At 42.7% G+C, this 19,345-nt stretch overlaps 1 protein-coding gene across 2 annotated transcripts in view; it reads left to right on the forward strand.

The window, feature by feature from the left end:
* Positions 1 to 19,345, forward strand: part of ESR1 (estrogen receptor 1) — a 704,728-nt gene that overhangs the window by 515,718 nt on the left and 169,665 nt on the right. For both annotated transcript variants that reach the window (XM_044291598.1, XM_044291597.1), the window contains exon 4: positions 4,640 to 4,756. In XM_044291598.1, coding sequence (XP_044147533.1) covers positions 4,640 to 4,756 — 117 coding nt within the window. The remainder of the gene's footprint in view (positions 1 to 4,639; positions 4,757 to 19,345) is intronic.

Raw genomic sequence — 19,345 nt, forward strand, 5'->3', positions numbered from 1 at the left:
TATTAATATGCCTGTAAGATAGAATAAAAATAGGGAATGCAAACGGACAGGAGAAAAGAGAGGGGAAAAGGAGTAAGGAATGAACAGTTTAAAATGCAGAATTAATAAATAAATGAATGAAGGACGACTGAAATCCCCGATTTGAGATCATGAAATCAATTTTTTCTATAGAAACTCCCAAGACAACCGAGGGGGGGAGGGGAGGGGGGGTTATACTGTTTCGTTATATTTTTTTTTTAATGTGAAATGAAACAAGATAAGGATAGAATTCCGATGTTATTAACGATAATCATGTAACATACGTTTGTGCATATTTTTGTATTTTTACTGTCTATCCTTTGTGTTTTCTTGTATTTTTATATGCTGAAAATGAAAATAAAAATATTTAATATAAAAAAAAATACACCCCAAAACACATTGCCTTGCTTCTCTTGAGTACGGCGATACCACATGTGTGACACTTTTTTGCAGCCTAGGTGCACAAAGGGGCCCAAATTCCAATGAGTATCTTGAGGATTTCACAGGGCATTTTTTACGCATTTGGATTCCAAACTACTTCTCACGCTTAAAGGCCCCTAAAATGCCAGGGCAGTATAAATACCCCACAAGTGACCCCATTTTGAAAATAAGACACCCCAAGGTACTCCGTGAGGGGCATGGCGAGTTCCTAGAATATTTTTTTTTTGCCACAAGTTAGCAGAAGATTACTTATTTATTTCTTTTTCCTTACAAAGTCTCATATTCCACTAACTTGTGCCAAAAAATAAAATTTTACATGAACTCACCATACCCCTCACGGAATACCTTGGGGTGTCTTCTTTCCAAAATGGGGTCACATGTGGGGTATTTATACTGCCCTGGCATTTTAGGGGCCCTAAAGCGTGAGAAGAAGTTTGGAATCCAAATGTGTAAAAATGCCCTGTGAAATCCTGAAAGTACTCATTGGAATTTGGGCCCCTTTGCGCATCTTGGCTGCAAAAAAGTGTCACACATTTGGTATCACCGTACTCAGGAGAAGTAGGGCAATGTGTTTTGGGGTGTCTTTTTACATATACCCATGCTGGGTGAGAGAAATATCTCTCTAAAAGACAACTTTTCCCTTTTTTTATTTTTTTACAAAGTTGTCATTTGACAGAGATATTTCTCTCACCCAGCATGGGTGTATGTAAAAAGACACCCCAAAACACATTGCCCTACTTCTCCTGAGTACGGCAATACCACATGTGTGACACTTCTGCAGCCTAGGTGCACAAAGGGGCCCAAATTCCATCGAGTATCTTGAGGATTTAACAGGGCATTTTTTACGCATTTGGATTTAAAACTACTTCTTACGCTTAAGGGCCCCTGAAATGCCAGGGCAGTATAAATACCCCACAAGTGACCCCATTTTGTAAAGAAGACACCCCAAGGTATTCCCTGAGGGGCATGGGCATTGTGGAGTAAGGGTGACACCAAGTCCCAGACAATCTTGCCACTGCTCCCCAGGTAGTCAGGACATCCAACTGGCTCCAGTTTTGAGTCTTTTCCCTCATAGACCCTAAAACTATATGTATAGCCTGTGGCCCTTTCACAGAGCTTATACAGTTTGACCCAATACTGGGCGCGCTTGCTGGGGATGTACTGTTTGATGCCAAGGCGCCCAGTAAAATGTACTAGGGACTCGTCTATGCAGATGTTTTGATTAGGGGTATACGCATCTGCAAATCTGGATGACAAATGGTCTATGAGGGGCCGAATTTTGTGGAGCCGGTCATAAGCAAGGTGGCCTCTTGGATGACAGGTGTTATTGTCAGCAAAATGCATAAAGCACATGATGACCTCAAAACATGCCCTGGACATTGCAGCAGAGAACATGGGCATGTAATGTATTGGGTCTTTAGACCAATATGACCGCAATACATTTTTTTAAGTTAGACCCATGCTGAGGATAAAAAAAAATTTACTCAGAAACTGTGACTGGTTTCCACCGATAAGGCTGGGCATAGAAGCTTTCCGGATTGGCGGTAATAAACTGTGTGGCGTAGCGATCAGTCTTGATCACTTACAGATACTATATAGTACTAGTGCTGATTAGCAACAGCGATGACGCTAATCAGCGACTAATCAGTGACTGCGGTGCGGTGCGGTGGGCTGGGCGCTAACTACCTAGCAAGTAGCTAATTATCTGGCGGTGATGAGGGACCCTTACAGGAGGTGATCAATGACAGGGGGTGACAGGGGGGTGATCAGGGAGTCTAATATGGGTGATCAGGTGCTAAATAAGGGGTTAATAAGTGACAGGGGTAATGTGTAATGTGTATGTGTGGTGATTGGTGCTACTTACAGAGCTGCCTGTGTCCTCTGGTGGTCGATCCAAGCAAAAGGGACCACCAGAGGAGCAGGTAGCAGGTATATCAGATGCTATTTTCAAAATAGTGTCTGACATACCTCTTTGATTGATCATTTCAAAAATCCACAGCCTGTCAGCCAATGATCACAGCCGGCAGGCTACAGATGAACTTGTGAACTGCGCGATCCTGTGAACGCGAGCTCCTGTGAGCGCGTGTTCACAGGAAATCTCGTCTCACGCGAGATGACGCCGAATCGGCGTTAGTGTGACCTGGGAGCGCTGCCGCAATCACGCCTTTCAGCGTTAGCGAGATGGGAAGAGGTTAAAGAGAAAGTGATCATGAACAAAAGTGGGGCGACTATATCAAACAAATGTCCCACAGTGAAACAAAATGGATTTTCAGACTCAATAGCCTTGCACTAAATGGTCTAAACCAGGAAATGTAACTATTTGCTTTCCAGGATGAATATATGAAAAAACAGCAATGAAGCACACATAATATTTCCAAATGAAAAAGGTTGACCAAGGGTGCTTAACAAACTATGCATAACAGTATCCCCACTAAGCCTAATTTAAATAACTTCATTCCCTCCCTTAGGAACCTAGCATGCAGGGGTTAAAATCCAAAAGAAGATCACACAAAGTAGATTGACCTAACAAACAGGAGTTGCCATAGAAACTGGATGCCTATAAATACCTAAAGTTAGTAAGGGGACACAATCCCTGACGAAGGAGCCCGTTAGGCTCAGAAACTCTTTGGAGACTTTTTTGTCCCTCTACAGCATCCGTAGCAAGGGCTGTGACGTCACTAGCTGAGGTTACCTAGCAACAGACCTGTAGCTCCCTTGCGCGAGCGTCTGCTGCCAGCTGGAGCGACGCCACGCTTGAAGGTTAGAGCAAGAAGTAATTTACACACCGGACCTGAACTGCAGCCAAGCGGAGGAGATAAGAAGATATTTCTACCTACGATCCACCTACTACCCTCTGTCCGGACAGGTAAATAAAGAAAACAACTATGGACAATTTATGAGCACCATCAAACGGACTGATTACCTTCTTTTATTAACACTTTTTTTTACTGACTATTCTTATTATCTCACCAGCGTGGGTATTCCCTCTTTAATTTATGATTCAGAGTTTCCCTACTTGTAAGCACATCATTCTGGGGTCAGAACAGCAGACCTCTCATCAATACCCAGCAGCGGCCACACATCCCCCTCTGAACTAACACAGATAGGAGTGTGGATAAGATAAGACGCGAGTGTCACTGCATTTAGAGATTTTTTTGAAAATATATAAATAAATAGCCCTATGTATCACACAAATGTTGCAAAAATTATTTTATGCTCCTATGCTATCTCTTGCCCTAATAGTGCTCCCTGTGACATCACTGGCACTAATGGGTGGGCTTTAGTGCTTCCATAGCGTGTAAAATGGCTACGTCAGCACTAAAGTCCGCCCATCGGTGCTGGTGATGTCACCGGGGACACTGCTAGGCGGAAGCCTCCGCCTAGCAGTGTAAGCTTATAAACAAAAAAGCCCTTGCCTTGCACTGTATTGCATCAGAGCATATTACAGGGAGAGCATTTGAGCATCAAATTATCCGATGCTCATCCCAGAGGGGCTGCCTGGATGAAGACAGGATATGTCCGGGTTCAGCTCTAAACCCGGACAACCCCTTTAAACTAATACAAGCAAAATAGCTGGAACTATGTGTATACACTTTCTGCAATACTCATTCTGAAGCTTAAAGGAGTTATCCAACCACAACAAAACCTTACAATGATGTAAAATAACAAAAGTAGTAATTTTTCTTGAGTTTCATTACTGAAAAAAAAATGAAAAACCTTTTTTGCAGTTATGCGTACTAATTGAGGGTTCATTTATTGTGGAATGATCTGTACTTTTCAGTGATGCCACATTGAAGTGTGTGTGACTTTTTCGATCCTTTTTATAATTTTTTTTGGGGAGAGTTGAAGTGACAAAAAAATTGTTATGTCATACGCTGTATTGTATTAATATTGTTATATTTTAATATTACCAGCATTTTCGCATGCAGCATTGCCCATGATGTTTATTTGGGGGGTGATTTGAACTTAGATTTTTCTTATTTTTTTTATTTTATTTATTTAAAAAAATATATATTTTGAGAATTTACGTGATAATGTGTTATTTTTTTCCTGTGTGTAGTGATAAAGATACGGTTTATACTATTAACCTTTGTTCCTATAATTTTGTTTTAAACATGTCTGTTAGTGTCATCAAAACAAACCCTTTGAAAGAAAGACCTCTTTTTTTTTTTTTTTGCAGGCCATAATGACTACATGTGTCCCGCAACCAATCAGTGCACTATCGACAAGAACAGAAGAAAGAGCTGTCAAGCCTGTCGACTTCGCAAATGCTATGAAGTAGGGATGATGAAAGGGGGTATGTACTAAGTGCACTGAGAGATGGATCTGCCAAATGTAAAACATTTCTCACTTTGTTCCAATCAAACAAACGTACAATGTAGAAATCCTCAGCGTTTTTTTCGTGAGTGCTTACAACCAGCATGCTATCTGCTAAATTGAAATGTTCATTTAAAGGCAATCAGTGACCACAGTAAATAAGCCTTTATAGTGTCTGGAAAGTTGGCACAAAAAAGGACACTTAAAGGAAACCTGTCACCAGGATTTTGCGCATAGAGCTGGGGACATGGGCTGCTAGATGGCCGCTAGCACATCTGCAGTACCCAGGTCCCATAGCTCTCTGCGCTTTTATTGTGTTAAAAAACTGTTTTGATTGATATGCAAATGACCTGATATGAGTCCTGTATCCGGAGATGAATCAAGTGGAAAGGAGCCCAGCACCGTGTCCTCCGAATCTCCTCCTTGCTGGCTGACGTCACAGAGCTGGAGCGAGACTTCGGCGCTCCAGCTCTGTGACGTCAGCCAGCAAGGAGAAGATTCGGAGGACACGGGGCGGCGCTGGGCTCCTTTCCGCTTGACTCATCTCCATCTAGCAGCCCATGTCCCCAGCTCCTGGTGACAGGTTTCCTTTAAGATGACTTTTGTTGCATTGTGTAGTAAGTGCATTCATTCTGTAACGTTGTAGGCTTTATTTAATTTTTAGTATGAAAAGTGGGATATCATGAAAGTTAGTGCTGCAATTTTATTTTCATACATACAAAAATATTGGCATAAAAACAAAGGGGGAGATTTATTAAGGCTTTTACATTGACTAAGTGGTAAATCAGACCTTATTAGATCAAATATTGAGAGACCTTTACTAATTTAATAAGTAGGGGATGTCCTGGTTTGGACACATCAACGTGCTCAAAGTGGACATATTGCCTAAGCTATTATACATATTACAGGCCGTTCCTGTTTCTTTGCTCTCTTTCCCCCCCCCCAAAATTTAAAAAAACAGCAACGATCTGTTTTATCTGGGGACATCTTAGACCAATGATTGGCATTTCCTCTCTTGTTAGGCACAAGTCCCTAGGGGTTGTGAGACTAGATTTTAAACTATACCACATGGTGGATATATTGACTAGACTTCTGGACTAGCATTATCATGGGGCGAGCAAACAGTGGGTGCAGTTAGAGCAGGTCTTCTATTTTCTTCCTCTTAAGCGGACTTCTTGGATCCATCTTGACTATAGACCTTAATGGACTAGGCAAAGCACCCTGCCGACGCAAACACTTAAACTTTGGGACTTATTGACACTAAAAGGTATATGTTCCAGGAGAAACAGTCCACTTTTATTTTTTTACAACCCCATTGCGCATATTTTGGCTAAAATATGACCAACTGAAATCATTTATCTCGGCATTGGGAGGAGCATTCGTTTTTTAGTTCTTCCCCATCTAAGATGGAAAAACAATTTTAATTGTCCACTGCACAAACACACACCATCTCTCTCCTTTATCTGAACCTACTTGCAGGTTATCATACAGACCCTCCTTGTTTAATTTTGGTATGGGAATGGGACATGGGCAATACCATAGAATCTAGAGATTGGCATTAGATATGAGCGAATTAAAAGTTTGATTTGGCTGATTCGACGAATTTTACAAAAAAATTAGCTTTGTGACAAATTACTTTGTCACGAAGCACATTTTTATGTAAGTAGCTGGTGCAATGACAGGGATCTGCGATAGCATCAACCCCCCGTCATAGTACCCCTCAGATGCCGCAATCATACACGATAGAGGCATTTGAGTGTAAAAATAGTGTAAAATTAACATTAAATTTTTTAAATCAAACTTACTGCCTCCATTTGCTCACAATGGGCCGGCCGCCTCCATCTTGCTTAAAGATCTGGCGTGAAATCTCGCATGGCGTGAGATGATGTCACCACGCACGGGATTTCAGCCGAGATTTTCAATCAAGATGGCGGCTGGTGGCCCATGGAGAGGAAATGTAGGAGATAAGTATGAATTTTTTAGTTTTTTACACTATTTCAGGTTAAATCAATTCGCTAACACGAAGCACAAGGAAATAAACTTTCAATGGCCTGTCATGCCCAGGAAAATAATTATAAGATTTTATCTCGAAGGTAAAGGTACCTGGTTCCGTTACATAGAGATGTGGTAGGGGAAGGGGTACATTGCTACATGTTTAGTGGAGTTGCAGCTTCATTAAGGCTGGGTTCACACCTGAGCATTTTACAGCTCGTTCCTACGCGCTGTAAAACGCTCAACAAGGAGAAACCAATGATTCCCTATGGGAATGGTTCTCACCTGGGCGTTTTACAGCGCGTACGATCGCGCTGTAAAACGTCCGACGCCCCAAGAAGTACATGAGCTTCTTTGGGGCGTCTTGTCGCACGTTCCCGTACATAGACTTTCGGGAACGCGCGACATTGGGCGTTCGCTTGTCTCTGTATGCGCGATTGCAAACGCCGGTACAATCGCGCATGCAGAGCGCTCCTTTCAGAACGCTCAGGTGTGAACCCAGCGTAAGCCTTTTTGGGATAAGGTCTTCAAGGTATCCCATGCTGTCTCCAGGAAGACGGTTGCCAGTTCTCCTCAGGTGGTGCTCCTCTCCATTCTCCCAGGCTCAATTGCTTCGCAAAAGAAAAGTATTTTGCCATTCTGCATCACTAAAGCTAGATTGGTGAAACTTAGACATTGGCAACGGCACATGTCCCCACCTAGCTAGAATGGTATCAGTAGATGCTACACATATGTTGGATGGAATACGTTTCTGCAAAAGCTCACTGTGATCCCGTTCGATTTTTTACTCTTTAGCAGGATTGATTTAAGTTCCAAGACTCTCCCTTAAATACCTTTTTCAATTAGTCAAACCCAGCCTCTAAGGTTTCCCCCCCCCCCTCCCTTTTCCGTATTCCCCCTCTCTCTTTTTAATTCTCTTTCCCCCTTTTCTTGTCACTTCTATTATTCTACCTCTTGTCTTTCTTCTTTATGAACCGCTATTGTCTACCTCCTGATGATGATTTTCCACAGGATGATTCTTTCATATATTTTTCTATGGATAGATGATTATTTTACTGTTTGGCATTTGTAATTGAATGGTTTTTAATATGTTAATAAAAAGTTATTAAACTGAAAAAATGGTATTAAAAAGTTGCAAATAATGGTGCATGCCATATGTGTACTATAATTTGCTACTTATCGAGTTTCTCGCTGCTAAGTGGCGAGCAAACTTTTGGGACATAACAGGAGTTCATGGCCTCCCCGGCCCACAGGATTTACTATCATTTAAGCCAGAGACTGGCCTAAGTGATAGCTCAAGCTTTTGCCAGCCTCTAGCACATTGTTATTAGTAGAAGTGAGCCTTCTTTCCTTGAGATTATATCTTAAATTGTATAAAACTTTACAACTAACCATAATACTGTAGCAGAAAAAGAACACCTGAAGAACCAAATTCAAATGAACTGAGATTGACAAAGTATAAACTTCTAGTTGTGCTTGGTCAGTGATTACATAACTACAGTGGTACACACTTATTGGGTTCTGCAGCAGAGTCTGTGTTGAGGCAGGGTCATTTAATGCTGGGTGGCATGTCCCCTTTCTGCAATACAGACTGCCACTTTATCATGGTAACAATCATACTGATGCTGGATATCCTTCTGTGGCTTGTCATTCCAAGCTCTTTTAACTTGGACCTGTAGTTCAGCCAAGGTGATTGGTGTCTGCTGTGCATGGGAGGACTGTTACCCCATACATTCCTAGACATTTTTCATAGAGGAGAGGTGATGAAGCTAGTCAGTGGAGATACTGGTTACCCTGAAGAACATGTTATATAGCGTGGACATCATCTTGTTCCATGTCTCCTGAGTTTAAAAAGGCATTAGGACTGGTTCAACAATGTCCTGGACATTTCAAAGGTTGGTCAATGTTCCCACCACGAAAACCAGATGGAAACAGCCAAGGTATCTAATAGCACCCCAACATCATGACACTTGGTGTTGGTCCTGCATGTCTCTGCACTATGCAAAATGATACTAGACACTCTTCAACCTGCCTACAAATGCTGATGTGGCCATCATTAGTACCAAGGCAGAACCTGCTTTCATCACTTAATGCTGTTTGTCATTCACACTTTCAATAGGCTCTCTCATGACCCCAGTGCAGTCTCTGTTGAAAATGATGAGGTAAGTTGTAGATAGAGATGTCCCGAACTATTCGCCGGCGAACAGTTCCCGGCGAACATAGCTTGTTCGCGTTCGCCGCTGCGGGCGAACATATGCAATGTTCGGTCCGCCTCCTATACGTCATATTGAGCAAACTTTGACCCTGTACCTCACAGTCAGCAGACACATTCCAGTCAATCAGCATACCCTCCCACCTCCTATCAAAAAGCAAGGACAGCATCCATCTTAGATTAATTCTGAAGCTGCAGTGTCACAAAGTTGTAATCGCAATGCGATTAATACAGGTTATATTAATCACATTGCGAATTCAACTTAGAGCTGGGTTCCTAACGGTCATATTGATAGAATATAGTGGAGATTGAGAAAATAGTGCTATATTCATTGTCAATTCTAGCAATACAACCATTAGGAACTCAGATCTAAGTTGTAATCGCAATGCGAATAATGCAGGTTATATTAATCGCATTGCGAATTCAACTTAGATCTGAGTTCCTAATGGTTGTATTGCTAGAATTGACGAATATAACGAATATAGCACTATGTTATATTCTAGCAATACAACCATTAGGAATGCAGCAGCTCTAAGTTACAACTTTCTCAAATCCGACAGTACATTCTAGCCTAGAGCCGTTCCCATGGTGATGGGGACACTCCATGAGCACGTAAGTCGGCAGAAGCTCTAAGTTGAAATCGCAATGCGATTTATTCAAGTTCTATAAATCGCATTGCGATTTCAACAGAACTTCTGCTGACTTCCGTGTTCATGGAGCGTCTCCATTACCATGGGAATGACTCCATGCTAGAATGTACTGTTGGATTTTAGAAAGTTGAAATCGCAATGCGATTAATTCAAGCTCTATAAATCGCATTGCGACTTCAACTTACCACACTCTGCGTCAACTACGTAATTTTCCATGGGTGTTTTGCCATGGACCCCCCTCCGGCATGCCACAGTCCAGGTGTTAGTCCCCTTGAAACAACTTTTCCATCACTATTGTGGCTACAAAGAGTACCTGTGGGTTTTCAAATTCGCCTTCCTATTGATGTCTATTGCGGTTTGCCCGGTTCGCACGTTCGGGAACATTTGCGGAAATTCCCGTTCGCGAACGCAAAATTTTATGTTCGCGACATCACTAGTTGTAGATGAGCTAGTAGAGTATCTGAATGCAGTCTCACTTTAAGTAGACAGTTTCTTATGTTCTAGGCGGTCACTGCAGGAACTACAGCAGAACCAATTTGTGATGACATAAATGTCCTTTGAAATACAGCAGCTCTTCTTATATAACAATCTTGGGTGCATCTGACTGCCTGTGGTGTCCCCACTGTTGACATTACTGATGCACTATTTTTCAAGGTTTGACAGATGGACCATCCCAATTTTTGGACCTTTTAAAAGTTAATTAATTGCACAAATGGTGCATGCCTTCATCTAGCAGTCATAGTGAACACTGACACATTGACACAATCAACAGTCCTGTAAGGCTACTTTCACACTTGTGGTAGGACGGATCCGACAGGCTGTTCACCATGTCGGATCCGTCCTGCGGCTATTTCACCGTGCCCGCGGACCGCCGCTCCGTCCCCTTTGACTATAATGGGGATGTGGCGGAGCTCTGGCGCAGCACGGCGGTGCACGGAGAAAGCCGCCGGACTAAAAAGCCTGACATGCAGTAATTTTAGTCTGGCGCCCTTTCTCCATGCACCGCCATGCTGCGCCCCCGTCCCCATTATAGTCAATAGGGACAGAGCGGCGGTCAGCGGGCACGGCGAAATAGCCGCAGGACGAATTCGACATGGTGAACAGCCTGAAGGATCTGTCCTGCCGCAAGTCTGAAAGTACCCTAAGAGAGTAGACAAAACAACAGTGATGCCAGACAAAAAAAAAAGTCTATGGAACATCTGTATTTTTTGTACTTTAACCACTATATGTAACACCCTCCAGCATTGCCATATTATAAAATAGGCTTTTTATCTTAACTTCTTCTACAATAAACGTACCTTTCTTTGTAAAATGCATTGCTTGTAATTTGCCACTTTCACTCTCCGCACCTCTCACTTTCCTTTGACTGACAAGCCAAGGCTTCCCCTGCATCATCATTCCTGACTGAAATCATGTGCCTGGACTAAATGTTCCAACTTCAAAGCATTCATTGAATAGCCCCCATGTGCCGAAGTTAAACTGTGGCACAGGCACAGGATTTTGAAGTCAGGAGTCAATCAAAGCAGAGTGGGAGGCTCTGGACAGTGAATGCGGCGGAGCGATGGTGAACCAAATGACGCACTACCAATGGTGCATTTGAATCCTAATTAACATACCATACAGATACGTAAAAAAGTTGAATTTCTCTATATTATAGCAGTGGATTTACAAAGAACGGTATGTTTATTTTACAGGGAACTAATAGTTTTATAGTTATTGTTTGGGAGTTAAATTGCGCCACTCTCAGAACCAATAATGTAAATTATAATTGTTGATGTTTTAACTGATTCTTTAGTCAGGTCTCTTAACACTCTTAGGCTGCGTTCACATCATGTTTTTCTCATACATTTAATGTATACAAAAAAAAGTATATATTAGCGGATGCCTCAGATCACAATAGAGTTCCATTGTAAAAAAAAAATACTACAGTATACATTAATGTGCACATATCTTTGCAGGACTCTGCAAGATGGTAAAACATAGAGTACCACACTTTTGCATCCTGCAAAATCCAGCAAAAAAACAAACAAACATATATGTTAGCATATACGCTTACATTTTATTTATTCTTACAATGGAACTCTATAGTGATGGATAGTGTTGAGCGAATCAAAGTTAAACAAATTGACTTCGATCCCAATTTCAGGAAAAATTTCATTTGCCATGAATCCGAATTTCCTGGCCCTTTGTGGTAACTAATACATTTTTCCAAAAATGGCAGTAAAAAAAAATATTCTCACCACAAAAATCCATTTGGCTTTGCGACCAAGTTGATTGAAAATGCACCATATCTCGCTAATCACGTCACCGCATCCGCCCAGCGTGATCAGTGCATGTGAAATTTGCCGCATTTTCTTCCATCAAAAAAGATTTGAGGGGTTTGATAACGGGGGACGGCGCGATTGCCTTTTTCCCCATCAATGCGTCTGCTACATACAATGGAATGTGATTCATGACAAAGTAGTTTGCTACAAATTGAATTTCTTTGTGATTTTTGGCGAAGCAGCCAAATTGAGTTTTTGATAACTTTGCTCATCTCTAGTGATGGATGTCACAGTATGGCATCTGTGTGAGACATAAAAATTTTTTGTGTACATTAAACGTATGACAAAAACGTGTTGTGAACCCACCCTAAGGCTACTTTCACATCTGCGTTTTCAATTCGACTATTGAGTTCCGTCATAGGATCTGAATAGCGGAAGAAAACGCTTCAATTTTGTCCCTATTCATTGTCAATCGGGACAAAACGGAACTGAACAAAACGGAATGCACCAAAATGCATTCCGTTCCATTTGATTGCGTCCCCATCGCGGACAGAAAAACACTGCAAGCAGCGTTCTTCTGTCCGCAATGTGGTGCGGAGAAAGACAGATCTGTCCTGACACACAATGTAAGTCAATGGGGATGGATCCGTTTTCTCTGACACAATAGAAAACGGATCCGTCCCCCATTGACTTCTAATGGTGTTCATGATGGATCCGTCATGGCCATAGAAGACATTATACAACCGGATCCATTCCTGATGGATGCATGCAGTTGTATTATTGTAACTGAAGCGTTTTTGCAGATCCATGACAGATCCGAAAAAAATGCTAATGTGAAAGTAGCCTTACTTGTCAAAATCGCTATGGCTGTTATTGTTACTAAGCATTTAAAAATGATTGGGTATTTACTCTGTTATCAACCCTCTACACAAATATAAAAAGGCTTGCGTATTTCCAAAACTAAGGGACTAGTAATGCACAGACTATATGGTTTGTACCAACAAATACAGGTCCTTCTAAAAAAAATTGCATATTGTGATAAAGTTCATTATTTTCTGTAATGTACTGATAAACATTAGACTTTCATATATTTTAGATTCATTACACACCAACTAAAGTAGTTCAAGCCTTTTATTGTTTTAATATTGATGATTTTGGCATACAGCTCATGAAAACCCCAAATTGGCATATCATGAAAAGGTTCTCTAAACGAGCTAGTAACCTAATCATCTGAATCAACTAATTAACTCTAAACACCTGCAAAAGATTCCTGAGGCTTTTAAAAACTCCCAGCCTGGTTCATTACTCAAAACCGCAATCATGGGTAAGACTGCCGACCTGACTGCTGTCCAGAAGGCCATCATTGACACCCTCAAGCAAGAGGGTAAGACACAGAAAGAAATTTTTGAACAAATAGGCTGTTCCCAGAGTGCTGTATCAAGGCACCTCAGTGGGAAGTCTGTGGGAAGGAAAAAGTGTGTCAGAAAACGCTGCACAACGAGAAGAGGTGACCGGACCCTGAGGAAGATTGTGGAGAAGGACCGATTCCAGACCTTGGGGGACCTGTGGAAGCAGTGGACTGAGTCTGGAGTAGAAACATCCAGAGCCACCGTGTACAGGCGTGTGCAGGAAATGGGCTACAGGTGCCGCATTCCCCAGGTCAAGCCGCTTTTGAACCAGAAACAGCGGCAGAAGCGCCTGACCTGGGCTACAGAGAAGCAGCACTGGACTGTTGCATGTCATTCGGAAATCAAGGTGCCAGAGTCTGGAGGAAGACTGGGGAGAGGGAAATGCCAAAATGCCTGAAGTCCAGTGTCAAGTACCCACAGTCAGTGATGGTCTGGGGTGCCATGTCAGCTGCTGGTGTTGGTCCACTGTGTTTTATCAAGGGCAGGGTCAATGCAGCTAGCTATCAGGAGATTTTGGAGCACTTAATGCTTCCATCTGCTGAAAAGCTTTATGGAGATGAAGATTTCATTTTGCAGCACGACCTGGCACCTGCTCACAGTGCCAAAACAACTGGTAAATGGTTTACTGACCATGGTATTACTGTGCTCAATTGGCCTGCCAACTCTCCTGACCTGAACCCCATAGAGAATCTGTGGGATATTGGGAAGAGAAAGTTGAGAGACGCAAGACCCAACACTCTGGATGAGCTTAAGGCCGCTATCGAAGCATCCTGGGCCTCCATAACACCTCAGCAGTGCCACAGGCTGATTGCCTCCATGCCACGCCGCATTGAAGCAGTCATTTCTGCAAAAGGATTCCCGACCAAGTATTGAGTGCATAACTGAACATAATTATTTGAAGGTTGACTTTTTTTGTATTAAAGACACTTTTCTTTTATTGGTCGGATGAAATATGCTAATTTTTTTAGATAGGAAATTTGGATTTTCATGAGCTGTATGCCAAAATCATCAATATTAAAACAATAAAAGGCTTGAACTACTTCAGTTGGTGTGTAATGAATCTAAAATATATGAAAGTCTAATGTTTATCAGTACATTACAGAAAATAATGAACTTTATCACAATATGCAATTTTTTTTAGAAGGACCTGTATACTGGAAAATACAAGTGACATAGTAAAAAGTTATTACTGATCCACTTGAAGGGCTATTCCAGTTATATCAAGTAGGGATCGACCGATTATCGGATTTACCGATATTATCGGCCGATATTCAGGATTTTGAACGTTATCGGTATCGGCATTTATTTTGCCGATATTCCGATAACGTCCTGGGAACACAGATCGCGCTGCTGACAGCGCTCTCCGTGTTCCCTCAGCAGCAGCACAGGGGAGAAGGAGCAGTGTCTCCTCCCCCTGTGCTGCTGCTGCCGCTCCAGCCAATGGGAGGACAGGGGACAAGAGGAGGGGAGAAGCTATGGCCACTGCGCCACCAATGAAGCTTAATCTTACATTAATTCATATACAGGAGGCGGGAGCTGCAGAATCACGTAGCCGGCTCCCGGCCTCTATGAGCTGTAGCTGCGATCTGCGGTAGTTAACTCCTCAGGTGCCGCGGATCGCAGCTACAGCTCATAGAGGTCGGGAGCCGGCTATGTGATCCTGCAGCCAGCTCCCGCCTCCTGTATATGAATAAATTAGAGATTAAGCTTCATTGGTGGCGCAGTGCGCCCCCCCCAAGCCCCCCAGTATCAGACATTGGTGGCGCAGTGCGCCCCCCCTCCCCCCCCAATATTAGGCATTGGTGGCGCAGTGCGCCTCCCCCCCAAGCCCCCCCAGTATTAAGCATTGGTGGCGCAGTGTGCCCCCCCTCCCCCCAGTATTAAACAGTGGTGCGCCCCCCACAGGATTCCCTCTCCCCTGCTCCTCCGATCGGAGCCCCAGCAGTGTAATGCTGGGGCTCCGATCGGTTACCATGGCAGCCAGGACGCTATTGAAGCCCTGGCTGTCATGGTAAGCTCCATGCTGCTGTGTGCACAAAGCACACAGCAGCAGGGACAGTGTGATCTCCTATTCACCCTGATAGAGCTCTATCAGGGTGAATAGGACAAGGGTTCTAGTCCCTAAGGGGGCTAAAAGTTAGTTTAAAAAAAAAAAAAAAAAAAGTAATAAAAATAAAAACACCAAAATATTAAATATAAATGAAAAAAAGATTTACAAAAAAAATAAAAATACACATTAACAATAAACATTAATTTTCAGCAGATTTGTGGGAATTTTAATTTTTTTTTCAAAAATGAAAATTCCCAGAATATCGGTATAAATTATCGGCTATCGGCCTGAAAGTTCACAAATTATCGGTATCGGTATCGGCCCTAAAAAATCAATATCGGTCGATCCCTAACCTATCCCCTATCTACATGGGATAACTAGTAGATCAGTGAGAGTTCAACTGTATCAACCCCACCTATCACAAGAATGGGGACCCTGTTTCCCACAGGAACCTCTGAAATGAATGGATCAGCAGGCCGGGTGTGAGCACTGCCTCTCAATTAATCAGATAGCTGAGCAGTATACTCCCCTGTCTCGGGCAGTCTCCTATAGATAAATGGAGTGGCAGTATGCATGCTGGACTTGCCCCTTCATTCATTGCTGGGATCCACACAAAGCACATGGCTCCCGTTCTCATCCTCATTGGTGGTCCCAGCTGGACCCCTACTGATCTAATAGCTATCCTTTGTCTTGCCAATAACTTGATTTATATCACTGCCTAAATGTACGGTTAAAAGGAAATCTTTATTAGAAAATGTGTTAAAATCACTAAGCTCATATGCCCTTACTAGGACTAGGCAGAAAAGGAGAAGCGCCACTTGTGGAGCTGTGTAGAAAATTATCCACAGTCCCACTGGCATTACTAGTGTTCAGAGCAGTAGGTATGCTGATAGATTGTCGCAATACCTATGGACCTGACGGTACTGCTGTATCTCTGCCCTAAACCACTTCCCAGAGGTAAGTTAGTAGTAATTAATAAATTCACTGGACCTTGTGCGTCCTCAAGTGAATACTACTAATACTCTCAGTGTCAGATGCTCCTTGTCTATCCTGGATGACCAGGTCCCACAACAAGGTAGCCGTCTAGACACTACACCCCTATGTCAGGCTGAGGCTTTTAATCAGGTATTAGCCTCCTTACCTTGACTAAAGATATGCCAGGAGCGCCAGGGAGAAGAATAAGACAGTGTCACAGCCAGGCATCTATTAAGACAGAGCGCTATTATGCCTGGCTAGTGGACTATCACTCCCTGCACTACTTAGCAGCCGCTACACTCGGTGTCAGATTCTAATGCCCTACATGCACGCTACGCGTTTCTGTGCCCCTATCAATGGGACACTTCATCAGGAGCACCAGGCAAAGCAAGAAGAGTCATTTTCTGACAATCACTTGAGTAAACATGGAGTCGGCAGTGAACGCTGCACATGTATATCACAGCATTAGCGGCGCTATGATGGCCATGAGCACGCCACCGACTTCAGCTCTTTTTGTAAGGGAACGCTTGTGAAGAGGGGAGTGGGCGCTGTACACAGCAGCCAATCAGAGGAGGGGGGCATGGCAGAAGCTCACTCCCACGGCCGGACTCCCGATCGTGCTGCTACATTCTATGTGATGCGACCTATATCCCATAGGATTAGTATGGGGGATCTGTAGGCGACTTTGAAACCCCCTCAGAGTGACAGAGAATATCGAGAGTGGCAGACATAATAAAAAGGCCTGTGTAAGCAAAAGAAGATGAATTAAAACACCCACATTATGATGGCTAATGATGTTGGAGAGCATATAGTCACGGGCCAATAATTCAAATACAATGAATAATGTTTGGCTGATGGTACCTCATGTATTCATAAGGGAAAGACAATAAATGAATATACAGGCATAGCCAAAATGGGGGGGGGGGGAGATGAACGCTAGCGCCCCCCCCCCCCCCCCTTCTATGTTGGCTATGCCTATATATGCCTGGCTGTGACACTGTCTTATTCTTCTCCCTGGCGCTCCTGGCATATCTCTAGTCAGGCTAAGGGGGCTAATACCTGATTTTAAAGCCTCAGCCTGACATAGGGGTGTAGTGTCTAGACGGCTACCTTGTTGTGGGACCTGGTCATCCAGGATAGACAAGGAGCATCTGACACTGAGAGTATTAGTAGTATTCACTCGAGGACGCACAAGGTCCAGTGAATTTATTAATTACCACTAACTTACCTCTGGGAAGTGGTTTAGGGCAGAGATACAGCAGTACCGTCAGGTCCATAGGTATTGCGACAATCTATCAGCATACCTACTGCTCTGACCACTTGTAGTGCCAGTGGGACTGTGGATAATTTTCTACACAGCTCCACAAGTGGCGCTTCTCCTTTTCTGCCTAGTCCTAGTAAGGGCATATGAGCTTAGTGATTTTAACAAATGTTCTAATAAAGATTTATTTTTAACCGTACATTTAGGCAGTGATATAAATCAAGTTATTGGCAAGACAGAGGATAGCTATTAGATCAGTAGGGGTCCAGCTGGGACCACCAATGAGGATGAGAACGAGAGCCATGTGCTGTGTGGGGATCCCAGCAAAAACCGTACATTTAGGCAGTGATACACTTTTATAGCAAGTACGGTCTCATGACCAAAGATCTTTCAGTTAACCCGATTTATTTGATTTAACCAGAACCCCCCCTTTGAATGCACTCTACAGGGAAATACTACTACAAAAGACTATAGTTTTCTATGAGTCTTTAAAGGTTATAAAGGAGAACCCTAATAATAACTAAATCATCGGATGCAGTTACATTTATCAGGGGATCAGATGCTGTACAATGGACAATAATTTCTTAACAAAGTTATGTTAACTTGGGTAACAACTTTTAATACATTTTTAGGAAAACAGAAGATAATGCATCTACAAACCAGCAAGAAAATAAATAAGCCCTGTAGCCTATTTATTAATAAACATTTTGGGGAGGTTTCTTGAGGCCCTTGAATCTAGCAATAATTTGTTCAGAGACACCAACATTCAAATCCATGGGACAAAGCCCCATGAATATCCTGAAGCCTACGGTCAGATGTCCATCAAGACAAGTTACCCTTGCCCTGCTATTTATTCTAATTTTTGGGCACTCCTTTCTAAAACATCAGGGAGTTTTAGTTTATTTTCCAACTGCAGCACCTACAGGTGTCACTTTTGCCAAGTCCTGGGCAGAAGGCACACATTTTACCAACACTCCACCTGATTGGTTGGCTAACTCCCGCCTCCAGTCATTGATTGGCTGCCTGTGGAGATTGACACTTTTCACCTCTCCCAACTAGACCCATACTAGATCAATCCTTCAAACACCAGACCCATAATAATGATCAATTTTAAGCAGACCCCACTACTATGCCTTTCTAACTGCTTAGCCATTTCCATCTACTGACCTTGCTTCCAGCTTTAAACAATGGAATATGGGCAGGAGGATAATATGCAAGTACAATTACTCCCAAACCACCTTTTCCAGTCACTTTTATATTCTTTCATCCTTCTCCCCCTCATTTCTCCTCCTTCTCCTCGCATTTGACATAGAAAATATTGCAGCATACATCGCTATTTATTTCTGGTGTAAAGCTGGACGCCATGCCGGAAACCCATGGTTCCCATTATAAGTCAGAGTTTTCCGATGAGCTTGAATTGCAGTTTTCTCCTCCTATTGTGCAACAGAAAAATAAAATCCATGACCGTAATGTGAACAGAGCCTTAAGATGTCCAGGATTTAGGACACATCTATGTGTTCTGGTGGAGAATGTCATATATATGAAGGGTGACGCACTGGATCCCACACAGATAGAAGAAGCTTACAGCAAAGCGGATGTTGAAGTAGAAGAAGAAAACATTCCAGACAGAATATACTGTAGGTTTAGCACAAGTAAAATTTTCTCCAGAGAATTCTTTTCCCATGGGGGGCATACAGGAAGTATTTAATAAGTTGAAAATGTTGAGAAACTACAAGTATTGCTTATGATATGAAGC

Source organism: Bufo gargarizans, chromosome 4 (genome assembly GCF_014858855.1).
Source record: "Bufo gargarizans isolate SCDJY-AF-19 chromosome 4, ASM1485885v1, whole genome shotgun sequence".
Classification (NCBI taxonomy): Eukaryota; Metazoa; Chordata; class Amphibia; order Anura; family Bufonidae; genus Bufo; species Bufo gargarizans.